Genomic DNA, 12,243 nt, shown 5'->3' on the forward strand with positions numbered 1-12,243 from the left:
TCCCTTTTATCACTGATTTATTTATACTGGTAAACATCAAACAGAAACAACAGCAAAATCAAGAGCTGGCGTCCTTCCATAAATGTGATTATCATTTCTCTTACATTGACAAGTTAATTTACAATGGTTGTCACCGGCGCGACATGATAACGTCAATGATAAGTAAAAAATATGGAAATGAACCACTCCTCTGGATCGCATGGATGTAATATCAGATCAGGTCACCACCTGTCATGCCATTGGTGTTGGTTCCATTGTCGCTCAAATCATTCATGACAGGAATCCTATTAGAGTTGAGTCTTTATGTAATTATGTGATTAAAAACATATTGATTCAACCAGAGGGCAGTATTAGGCTGAGTCGACTTGTGCCACAAATATGCTGCATTGTGCTGTGTCTGGGAGTGTTGGTGAGGAGAAGATGGAGAGCTGTCTGTCTACTACATTCTGTCCCAACACCTCTGGGATGTAAAGCACATTTGTAATCTCTCCAAACCCCCGCCATGGTAATTAAGACATGTCACCATCTGTCTGTAGAGCTGGAGACGAGAATCATGTTCAAAGTCTGCAGAGATTGTATCACTTTAAGTAACAGGCAAAGAGACTGCGAGTATAATAACCCTACCCCCTGCACGTTTCTCTCTTTGTTTTAATACAGTGTCCAGGTTACTGCATTCAACACCACATGAACACTTATGGTTGTGGTGAGTTGTACAGTATCTCACACAACTTAACATTTTTGTACATGAAGTCGTTTTTATACATTGTTGTGCCTTTTCGTCAAAGTCTCATCAAATGTCCTTATAAAGAAGACTTTGATTGGTTATAAGGTAGAAAACAAACGTGAAACGTTTCCCACGACCCTGTTTGCCTGCCTTGCCCTCAAATATATGAGGGAAGCTTACAGGTCCCTCGATAGGGAGCACAGAGCTCAAAACAAGGCATTACAATCCCTGTCTGTTCCGCAACAGGCCACAAATCCAATCCAAGAAAACAAGACGACGCAGGTTATAAACTCCAAATCATAAAGTGCTCTCCAGAAGCCACTCAGACCTGGAGAGCTTGTCCCTGGCCCGGCGACTGTTTGTTGTGCCCTCAAGCTGGGGCAGCTCTACGCTCATCGACAGGCTGCGTTTGGAACGCAGACTGGCCCCGGTTTTGGGGTAGGCTACATAGCAGCACTCCCTGTATGAGTCTGTGTTGAGAGAGTGCCTGCGGTTCACCCTCACTGCCCCTGCAGGCACAGTCATATAATGCCGAGGGGCCTGGTGCGGCCGCGGACCCCTGGGGGCGGCGGTCCATTTGGTGGGCTGGCCAGGAATAGCCAAAGCGATGGCTGGGGCCATTTTGACCTCTGACGAGTTATTGCGGTTCATGTTATCGAGCTCAACATCTGCCTGAGCTTCGGACTGGCGAGCCTCTGAGGGTTTTGGTGGCGCACTGGAGCGTTTGGGCCTCGGAGCACCAGGGGACGCCGGGTGCCAGCTGTGGCTGGCAGCAGAGGTAGAGACAGTGCAGTCAGGGACAGTGGGTTTGGTGCTGGCTACAACTGATGGTCGTTGCTTGGCCGGCTCTGAGGGCGGCAGGGAAACTCTCAGGCACTCCTTGTCATTTTTTTCTGGACGCAGAACTTGCTTGGAGAGGGACTTGGGGATCCCACAGCCCTGTAGCTGTCCATCACTGCTGAGTGACCGAATATCCCCCATCTCCAGAGCCTGACATGACAGGACACAAGCAGGGGAAGAGAGAGGGGGATGAAAGCTATTTTTTTAGACACTTCTGCATCAGTATCAGCGAAGATAATGAATAGGAAAAAGAACAAAACAGAAGGAAATATGCCAAACTGACCTTATCTGCATCTCCTTGGTTACACACCCGGTAGCGCACAATGAGGAAGATAATAAAAGCAAGAACTGAGGCCACAATAATCCCTCCAATGATAACCACAATGGTGCCGCCAAGAAACTGAGACTGCATGAAATGGCACCTCAGGTACTGCGGCTCAGTGGTGAAGTGCACACAGCCTATCACCCTGGTGGCAGTCAGTGAGGTCACCTGGTCATCGTAGATGGCCAGCACACACAGGTCATAGTGCGTACCAGCCGCCAGGTTGTTTACCAGGATGTCCTGACTGGTCGGAGGTATCATTCTAAAAAAAAAAAGAAGCTTTGTGAGTTCTGACATAGATTAGAGAGGGTTAAATGAAATGAGACAGAAGCAAATCAGATCATCCAGCTTATTGTTTTGAAGGGATAAAATAACGTGACAATCCTTTATCTCTCAGGGGGCAATTTAAGATCTGCCTCTGCATTATATTTAGTGACATTTTATTTAGTGTCATTTTAATTAATTCTCACAGCATCACAAAGGTTTGTCTTTTAGTAGCTGTGGATGCAGACGTCTCCCTTTGTTCACATATCCGCACTATACAGACCCAACTCCCTAATGTCCTTTAAATGTGGGAGCCTTTGCGGGATACCATATTTGCTGTTGACTTCAAAGTTCATTTTGGGAAAAAAAGGGGGTCTCTGCGACACTCCTATCATATCACATTGATTAGCACTAAATATGGAGTGAAAGAGGGTAAAGATGAAAGAATTCCGTGTGTGGCAGTTTCTCAGATGGGCGTGTGCGAGGCCTCTGATTGTCTTTGTAAAAATACCGGTTGACTACGCTTTCATCTTCCTATCAGTCCGCAGCTTAGTGCTGACATTCTGTTTTGATTTTGTTGTTTAAGCACTATCAAGGTTTTGCACATAGTAAATGGTACACTGCGGCGAGGGAGGATTATGAGTCGAAGAATGAGAAGTCAGATACAGTGCATTAGTCTGTCATTCTGATAGGATTAATAGATGCCAAAAATAATCATGTTGACAGTCAGGTCCGGTTCTTAATGACTAAATATCCAAAGGGATTTACGCATTTAAAGTAGACTAATAAGGTAAAACAAGGGTCATGGGATTAGAATAATCTGCATGCAATAAGGCTCCGATTTAAACAAAATTAAATTGCATTATTTTAACAATACTTCAAGAAAAAGAGCATTTTCTATAACTTAAGATTCAATGATGTTTATTTATCCAGCATGTCGAGTAATCTCTTCTCACCTGTATACCAGTGAATCGTCGTAAGTCCCATTGTATTGGATCTGGAACATGCGGATTCCAGGAATAGTCCTCTGGAAGTTAAACTTGACCAGGGCCGAGCTGGACGTGGCCTCTGCAATGACTACTTTCTTCTCCTGGCTCGTCTTCGTGTTCCCCAGCGGCACCCCTCCGGCCTCTGCGCCTGTCTTGGTCACTGTGGCGATATCTGATGAACCGGGGTCGGGCTCCTGCTCTGCGATTGTGTTGTTGGTGATGTGTGGGAGTTTGGCAATGACCAGATCCACAGTCTGCTGGGCCTCGCCGGCTGGGTTGGAGGCCACGCAGGTGAAGGAGCCTAGAGCACAAACTAATCCGATTAACAATTTCCCCTGATATTTACTATGATTATGAGCACAAGGATTAAATCTGCATCAAAAATGGTTGGAAAATACTTATTTGCTTTCCTTCCAAATAAACTGTACATGTATTCAAACAGAAAGCATACAGATTTTTTGCCTTGCATCATTCACCTGAATTTGAATGCTGGGTCAGTAGTGTTTATAGCCTTCAGCCACTGGACCAACTGGGTGTAAGATAGCTAGCAGGACACGCACCATCCCTTTCTAAGTGAATGTGTCTGTGCGTATTTTTGTGTTCACCTCTTTGACTGAACTCAGATCTCACCAGATACTCCAGTTCTTTCTGTTATTTCCCCCTAGTCTCTCTACTTCTAATCTATGTATGCTTATGAATTAGATTCATACAGCCCCGGGATGAACGCAAATTTTCTACTCAAGCTTAACAATGTATCAACCTCTTACAGACGTGTCCTCACATCCATTTACAATATCCTGGGAGGATTTGTGTCTAAATGTGACTTTTTATTGACTTCGTATACCTCGCCCACTAAGAAAACAGTCAGTTAGTTTAGCAAACATAAAAACTGGAAAGGTAGGGAAACTATTAGCCTGACCTTGTCCAAAAGTATAAATGTCTGCCTACTGGTACCTTTAAAGACTAATCAACATATAAACTTTTTTTTTTTAATTCACACAAAAAAGCTTTACAAGAAGTAAAGTCATACTTTCTTGGAGCACTGAATCCCTGGATGATTGCCATCACCATAATAAAATCCTAAAAACTCTTGGAGAAAGCAAGAAAGTGCATTTACTAAAAACTTCAAGGTGGGACTTGAAGGTGAAAAAGTCACTTTTCATTCTGCTGTGACTTTAATCAGGCGTCAACACTCTTCCACATTCCGACATTACCACCAGGGGCAGACAAATAACCTTAGGCCTATAGGCTTCTACCTACACAAACAAACAACTAATTTTGCTCTGTCAACAAAACAAGCACAGCCAACGGGGGTGTACACAGACCAGAGTCCTTCACAGTGCTGATGAGGATGTCCAACGTGCCGTCTGTGTGGACCATGGCCCTGGAGGAGTTGGACATAAGGCGGCCATCAGGGGCGATCCAGTGGATAATGGGATCGGGGTCGCCTCTGGCCTTACACCGTAGAGTCACGCTCTGACCCTCCAACGCTCGCAGCTCCTAAGGCAGAGGGAGGCAACGAGGTTAGCTGGAGGACTTCAGCATATGCTAAACACACACGCACGCACACACAAACTGATTAGATAACGCACTACATCCTAACACTGAAAAGCAATTTGGACAAACCATGTCCTTTGTGCTTTATCAAGGCCGTCTGAAAACGGGAAACATTACAATTATTGCTTTTATTATTAATGTTGTGTTTTAAAGTTTAATTCCATGTCGATATACCAACAATTGATCAGTGTCATGATATTGAATTAGCATGATTATCAATATGACAGTAAATTGCATAGAGCATGCGTCTAAGTACAAGATCATTTTCTGTGCAATTATGCAAAAGAGGTCTGCTGAATGTAAATGAGATGACATAGCTGTAGTTATTTGGCAAGGATTTGATCAGACAATTTTGTTTGGATGCATGAATCACGTCTAATCACTGTAAGCTTCTGCTGTGTAATAAGAGCTGCTCCAAGGATCCATAATAAACCTATGAATAGCTTTATTAAAATGATAACTGAAAATCCTGCTAAAGAACTTCTCTAAAAAACTATCCACATGCCACAGTTTGATTACATTTTTTCAATGAGTCCTAGATATTTGACAATATTCATTTCAGTGTATTGCTCAAATGAGGCCCACACCCACATCTTGTAAGACTCATCTGGCATAAATATATAATATTTGGTGTGGCAGTCAGAGAAAGCACGAAGTGCCACCTTGGATTGACTGAGACAGGATCCAGTGTTGGGCTCAGTGTGTAACAGCAGCAAGTGTAATGTCTTAACAGTGCAACGTTCAATTCAGAGGTTCTACCTGAGAATGCCTGGTGATGAGAGGAGGCTCACACAGGAACTCCTCCTCTGAAACAGTCCAGAAATAACGTCCAGCAAGGTGTTGCGGTGAAGCACAGGTCTCAAGATCATCCTCCCTCCTCAATCGCCGCAGCCAGAGCAGCTCACAGTTGCATCTCAGGGGATTCCCTCCGAAGCTCAATGCGAACGACGTGGGTCCCATTATCCCCGAGGTGGCCAGGACCCCTGCACGTTGGAAAACAGGGTCAGGAGGAAGCTTCTGGAGCTTGTTGGAAGTCACATCCAGCCGTTTGAGCTTCTGCAGCCCAGAGAAGGTGCCCTCTGGGATGTAGCTGAGCATGTTGTGGTCCAAATTGAGGGTGTGGAGATTGGACATCCTCTGAATGGCCACCCATGGGGCACTTTCCAAGTTGTTGTAGGATAAATCTATCTCTTCCAGTGCGGTGAGGTCATTGAAGGCCCCGATATGGATGTGTGTCAGCTGGTTGTTATTGAGGATGAGGTGGTGCAGCTTGGACATGCCACTGAAGGTATCGTTTGTGATGCGGGTTAGCCGATTGCTGTCGAGGTGAAGAGCTCGTAGGTTCTCCAGGTCTTTGAAGGCATGAGGTGCAATGGTGCCAATAGTGTTCCGAGAGAGGGTCAGGTCTACCAGCCTAGTCATGTTAGCAAAGTCTTTGCGTTTGACGCTGGTTACAAAGTTATCCCCAAGGCGCATCTCCACCGTGTGCCTATCGATGTTTGGGGGCACGAAGAGTAGCCCCTTTTTGTCGCACAGAGTCGCCAGGTTGGGGTTAAGCATCTGGCAGACACATCGTTTGGGGCAGATTTGAACTTTGTGGGCCTTGACAGCCACACCGAGAACAATCAGATACACCAGGAGAGACTCCATTTGGCTTGTCAGTCAGGTTAACACACCTAAAGAAAAAATGTATGCAAAGAAAGAGAGAAAGAGAAGGGCATGTTATAAAACTGTGATGTGAATCATCTTTATCAAGCTGTAATTTTTGTAGCATGGGTAATCACACATGCACTGAAAAATCCCTCTATAAAAGGGGAACTGGGGGATTCTGCTCTGTAAAGTTAAAGCTTTTCTGCTAGATTTCAAACACGATCGCTGCCAAGATTTAGAGAGTCCAAATTCTGAGCAGGAAGCTAAGCAACTCAGTGCCAGAACAATAAATGCTGTGCAATTAGACATGAAACTAATTAGTCACCTGCAGACTTGAGAGTGAGCCATCCTCAGTAATCCTGCATGATTTCTGTGACAGTTCTTTTTAGCCTCGTCTCACCTGCTTATACTTTTTGATATGATAATACCAATCCTTTTATGTTTGTGTACAGAGGGATCAAAGTCTCGACTGACAATCCCGGGCCTCGTCAGAATTAGACTGATATCTTCCAGGATCATGTCGCAGATAGGAAGGGATGATTGGACCCAGTGCCTCAGTGAGGATGTGCTATGCCTCCCTATTGATTTTCGCTCTGCTCTCTCTGCTGCTTCTCTTACTTATCACACAGCTGAGATGGGGGATAAGGAGGGATCCATTTGATGAATCCTGAGACCTTGTCAGGGATAAAACATGTCATAAAACTAAAAACTGTGGACATCAGATCTTAGGTCTGCAGGTGCACCATCCAGTGTTCCAGCGCGAGGGTGACATTAGTTGCGATTATATTTACAGAACCGAAATTCAGTGTCAGTTTGGTTGAACATGCAACATTAGGCCCTCTGGGTGTCCCATTACAGCACACGGAAAGAAACACCAATCCGATGATACACGGAGAGCAAGGGATCCGATCCCACTGCTGTATTAAAAAATCCCAAAGCTAAACTTTAAATACCAAAGAGAATGGCTCATTTATGAGTAGAACTTTCTGTGGTTTGCCGGTAAGGCCTTCGTTGTTGATGTTGGATCTTGGAGAGTTTGCATAAAAATCTTGCCTCAGCAAAGAGCGTGCCAACTGAGCACCTTCATGCTTCAAAAGCTTTTGTTGCACCGGAGCTGGGACACACAACTCATGGTGTAATAACCCTGACAGCAGGAGTATGAGAAAAATATCATGGAGTAAAAGAAAACAGACAGGACAGGAGTGACATGCTGCCTTATGGGGCCATGTTTTTTAATGTTAAAAGGGGGAGTGAAGGAAGCCTGATGGCATCCGCTGACAACAGTAGCGTTTTGACAGGTGGTTAAAATGTATTACAGCCCTGACAAGGAGGTCGCCTTAAAATGGCCCGTAATAGCAATGGGAGGAAAGATATCATCGGAGGGAGCATGCTGGGTGTGATATTTTCATGAATACTGTTGATCATGCAGCAATGAATCAATGTCTTTTTCAACCCATTTTCTTTTACAAGGGACAACTTTACCAAGTCACACAAGAGCCCCATTTGGTGGAATGTAGCCTGGGTTACAGTGGTGCAGAGATCATCATTAAACGTGGCCTTGACTCTCTTTAAAGATGGCAGATGACTCAGGCAGTGCTGCAAAGCTATGTGTGGTGATTTCCAAGTACCTGTGTGGAAAGTTTAATATCTACTTTTATGTGTGTGTGCATGCGTATTAGAGGATAGTCTACAAAAACTGAGGTGTACACGAGTGGGTTCATGTTGATGTGCCAACCCGCCTTCTGCTCTGACTCTGAATGGCACAGCCTCTGGAAGTGCAATGAGGCGGAGAGGACCTGCTACTTCCAGGCCCGAATGGCGCTGAAGACGTGATATTGATTCACTCTGTGGAGATGGGGCTTTTTTCACTGGTGAAAACTCAGCCAAACGTGAAGAGAATGGTTGCAACGGTAATCCCTACAAAATTTGTTCTGTGAGGACAAAAGGACAGCCCCTCGCTACTGAGACAGGGCAGGAAATATCTGTCGCCGCCTCCCTAATTTGCATTTAATTATGGGTGTTTCATGGAGATTTGCATAACAGGTTGCACTCATCAGGTACACGAACAAATAAGTAGATAATCAATCTATGCATTCATCAATCACGTACTTCATCTTTAAATGTCACACCACCGGAAAATCGTTATCCTTTGGTAAGGGCTGTTCATTATGATGAGACGACTCGGGAGGGCCACACAAAAACAAGAACACAGATAATCTACTAATGCATTAAGCATAATCTCCTTCTTAGTCAATCAAATGTTCGTTTACTACCTCGGAGCAGGTCTTTTTGCCCTCGGAGAACAGAATAGACTGACACCACACACCCACACACACACCAGTGGGTGGATTTGTGCCTAATAGAGTTAGCTCACTACACAACAACCCCCAGCTATGGAGACAGACATTCATGCACAGCAGCACCAGTATACTGTAGGACAGGATATCTATGTTCTCCCTGGGGGAGCATTCGCCAAGAAAAGCCTTATGCAGCACACTGCATGCCAATCGGCCGGTGAGGTCATGGGGAATATGTTTTCAGATGGTCTAACTTATGCCGGGGATCATGTGAGAAAGCCTCTGTGATCCACGTCCGGGCAGCGAATCAGGGAAAGCAGAGACCTGCGAACGGAAGTTAATAAGATGAAGTCTGCTTGGTATGGTATGCCTCCGCCGCAGGTCGACGCGGTGGCACATGGAAGCGTCTCGGCAGCGTCTCACCTGGGTTACTCAGGGAAAAGCAGCTGGACGTGTGCCAAAAATAAGCTCTGTTGTGTCAAAGAGGTAAACTGATGCTGCAACATGATGGTACAATGGTATCGACAGAGCAGTGAAAGCAGGTCCTCGGCCTGCCGGCTTTATGAGCCTAAATGGAGCTGCAGCATCTGCTGAAGTGGATCATATTTTGACCGAGGTGGTAGAGATTCTATTTCACCAGGTAAATGCTCATGTAGCCCGTCTCCAAACATCCTCACCAAATATTGATGCAGTTATGGACCGTCTAACTCACATCTGTGCTTGTGCATGTGGGTATGCATTGTGACACCCTTTTCCTACAGAGTCTGCCCATGTTAGAATGTGATAGCTCTTGGGTGACAGCCTTGATGCCATGGCAACACAAAAAATGACAGTTTTTTGGTGAGATGTAATCAGGGGCTCATTTTAAGATTACCTAATAATATTAGGAACAAGGAAGGGCAATCTAGAGGAAAGGACCTCAACAACTGAGGTTTCTGGTTAAAGGCCAAATGAGACCCATTGTTTTAGTTATGGCACTGTAGTGATGGGAAGAAAAGATTGACACTATTGAGTATTGTCTGAATCATTACCCTCTTTTACAGCGTTGCATGTAATAAAAAACCTAAATCACTCGATGGAGATCTCTGATGTGTGTGTTTGTGTGTGTTTTCCTTCACACAGTATCACAGAAAATTCGGAGATATGCTGAATAATTTATGACTGGAGCCCCCCCCCCCCGGAACAAAAAACTGTCAAGAAGCTGCTGTCTACTGAAGCAGTGGAAATGGGGATGCTGTTGATCACTGACTTTGGTTCTTAATGCTTGCAACGTGTGGTGTTTGTATGAGGGGCTTATGACCCGGTATTGTCTTCAAGAAGAAGAATGAATGCAGAATCCTTGAACGCCCATTCAAATGAATATCCTCCACATTAAGGGCCCCGCAGGTCTGTAGATTTTCCAATCTGCCAAATTCCCAAGTGCAGTTTCAGGTATAGTAAGTGTTAGGAAAAGCAAACTCACTGCCTCTCTCTGTGGCAACACTATGCCTCTATTACAAGGGCTTTTTCCCCCAATGTTCTGTCTGAATGAGGGGAAACAAGGACAGTCGGGACTAAATCCATGACCGGAGTAGCTATTGGCTCTTTTCCCCTCTTTCAAAGACCCTCGTGTTTTTTCTACCGAACACAGCAACAAAATAGCTAAATAATGTATAATCTTCTCTCCATCATTCTGTCGTGTTATCAAAAAGTAGCTCTCTTACTGCAAAGGCACATGTGTGTGTGTGTGTATGTGTATGTGTGTGTGTGTGTGAGAGAGTGTGTGTGTGTGTGTGTGTGTGTGTGTGTGCGTGTGTGTGTGTGCGTGTGTGCGTGTGTGTGTGTGAGACAATTCATCTCAGTAGTTGAGTTCTTAATGAAAACGCTTCTCTGGTGAAACACAGAAGATCATTTTGTGGGTGTGTAAAAAATTGGGTCAGTGAATGTGGAGCTGGTCTGCGGAGCAGCCTATAGGTGCAGGGGACCCACATATCCCCTCTGTGCTATCAGTGGAAGGTAGCAGCATATAAGCCACATCACTGAGTACATTAACATCGCAGTCGGTGCAAAATAGAAGCAGCAAAATGAGGCGTGAGCCTAGTTTCACTGGTGTAGCAGTTACAGTGACGCCTCAGGCACTCATGAATAATAAGATATGTGATAACTAACACTGGAAGACTAGACTGAAGACAAGTCATCCTTCATAAAACATCACCGGGACATCATTTTCACCTGCCTTCATCAGTCATCTGGCAACATGTTCCCCCTGCCCACACACTCATCTCATTATCAACTGTGTCACTTAGGCTAATTTAGACTTTATCACACAGCCTATAATGACTGATGTATCATCTGCATATCGGCCAGGGTTAACCACAGCACAGGCCATCACCATCACATATCACTGGATCAAAAAAAGAAAAGAAAAATCAAACAGACACAGCTCACATCTAAAATCAATCCTATCCTGCACGCAGCCAAGAGAGGGTTGAATAATGGGCACATTAAGCATGATTCTCAGTTTCACCTGTAGGAGGGGGGGAAAACACACAGGACAGGATGCAGCCAAGTGGATACTAAAAATAAAATTGATATCTGACGGTGTTCCTTGGCAAATGAGGAGCTTTTTCTGACCTTGCGGTGCAGGTCCTGGGCTGGTGGATGCAGCCACAACCCCTGGCACAGGGGCAAACCTGAACCCCTTCAGATGGGTCCTGGGAGAACCACTTCAAGTCGATATTGCGCCGCTTGAAAGACAGTTCAACCCAAAAGAGTTCGGGGCGCTACAGTTCAGTCCAGCTGCGAGCAGCCTGTAAAAGATTGAACTTACCTTGCAGATGGAACATCGAGTCAAAGGAGGGTGGGCTCGAGCTCATGTCCTCCCGGGAGGGCTGCGAGCATACTGAGAGTGCGTTGCCTAAAATGGGACCGACGGTGTCTCTGTGGGAGATAATTCAGGTGTCCCGAAGCACGCGTCCTGGCTGCTACGACATGTGACGGCCTGCGAAACCGCCGATGCCCTTCAAGAAATCCATGAGCGGCAGATAGAAGGACGACTCCTCCGCCGATGCGCGCAAATCGGAGAAATGCAGCTCAGATTCTCCTCGTTTGGAGAGAGAGAGAGAGAGAGAGAGGGGGGAGATACTGTAAACCACCAGCTGAGGGGTCCCGGTGCGGCTGCGAGGCTGCAGCTGTGCGGGATCGCCTCCACTGCGCATCCGCCCGTGTGCACCTCCGGAGGAGAAAACGCCTTTGTGGCGACAGGCTGCGTTAATGCCCCCGTGAGTGACGGGCGCCCTGCCGCCGAGCGCGGCCAGATGTTCCGGGCGCTTTCGACGGGCTTTTGGCGGCTGCGCGGGGCTCAGCGCGACTTAATCCAGATTGACTGAAAGGTTGCTGCCATAGTATAGCCGATCCCCCCCTCGCTCTGCCCCCCGGACGACTGTCAACCACCTATACCCGGCTCCATTTCTGACCAGGGGCGCTGTGCTCGGAATGGTAATCGGGGCGCTGCGAGCTGCACAGAGAGCATTTGTGTGCATGGACAGATGCAGTGTCTCTCAGCCTATCTCACAGGCAGGCATCATCATTTATTCATGTAGCTTGAACCCTACTGCACGA

The 12,243-nt window shown here is 46.0% G+C and overlaps 1 protein-coding gene across 3 annotated transcripts; it reads right to left on the reverse strand.

Moving 5' to 3' along the window:
* On the reverse strand, nt 1–12,149 carry lrfn5b (leucine rich repeat and fibronectin type III domain containing 5b). Of its 3 annotated transcripts, none has more exons than XM_035618527.2 (6): nt 11,453–12,149; nt 5,456–6,372; nt 4,465–4,639; nt 3,107–3,440; nt 1,848–2,148; nt 1–1,714 (listed from the first exon to the last, which is right to left on the reverse strand). In XM_035618527.2, the coding sequence occupies exons 2-6, from the start codon at nt 6,344–6,346 to the stop codon at nt 1,022–1,024; spliced, it is 2,394 nt and encodes a 797-aa protein (XP_035474420.1). In that variant the 5' UTR covers nt 6,347–6,372; nt 11,453–12,149; the 3' UTR covers nt 1–1,021. The 3 variants fall into 3 exon arrangements, with proteins under 3 accessions (XP_035474420.1, XP_035474423.1, XP_035474422.1); XM_035618530.2 differs by lacking the exon at nt 11,453–12,149 and adding an exon at nt 11,257–11,426; XM_035618529.2 differs by lacking the exon at nt 11,453–12,149 and adding an exon at nt 6,672–9,857.
* Nucleotides 12,150–12,243: the final 94 nt, after the last annotated feature.

This window comes from Scophthalmus maximus, chromosome 18, assembly GCF_022379125.1.
Source record: "Scophthalmus maximus strain ysfricsl-2021 chromosome 18, ASM2237912v1, whole genome shotgun sequence".
NCBI classification, from domain to species: domain Eukaryota; kingdom Metazoa; phylum Chordata; class Actinopteri; order Pleuronectiformes; family Scophthalmidae; genus Scophthalmus; species Scophthalmus maximus.

Coding starts and splice junctions, on each gene's coding strand:
- lrfn5b (XM_035618527.2), bottom strand. CDS start 6,346: ATGGAGTCTCTCCTGGTGTATCTGATTGTTCTCGGTGTGGCTGTCAAG. Junction 4,640..5,455: donor TCATCACCAGGCATTCTCAG/GTAGAACCTCTG, acceptor CCTCTGCCTTAG/GAGCTGCGAGCGTTGGAGGG. Junction 1,715..1,847: donor ACCAAGGAGATGCAGATAAG/GTCAGTTTGGCA, acceptor CTGTCATGTCAG/GCTCTGGAGATGGGGGATAT.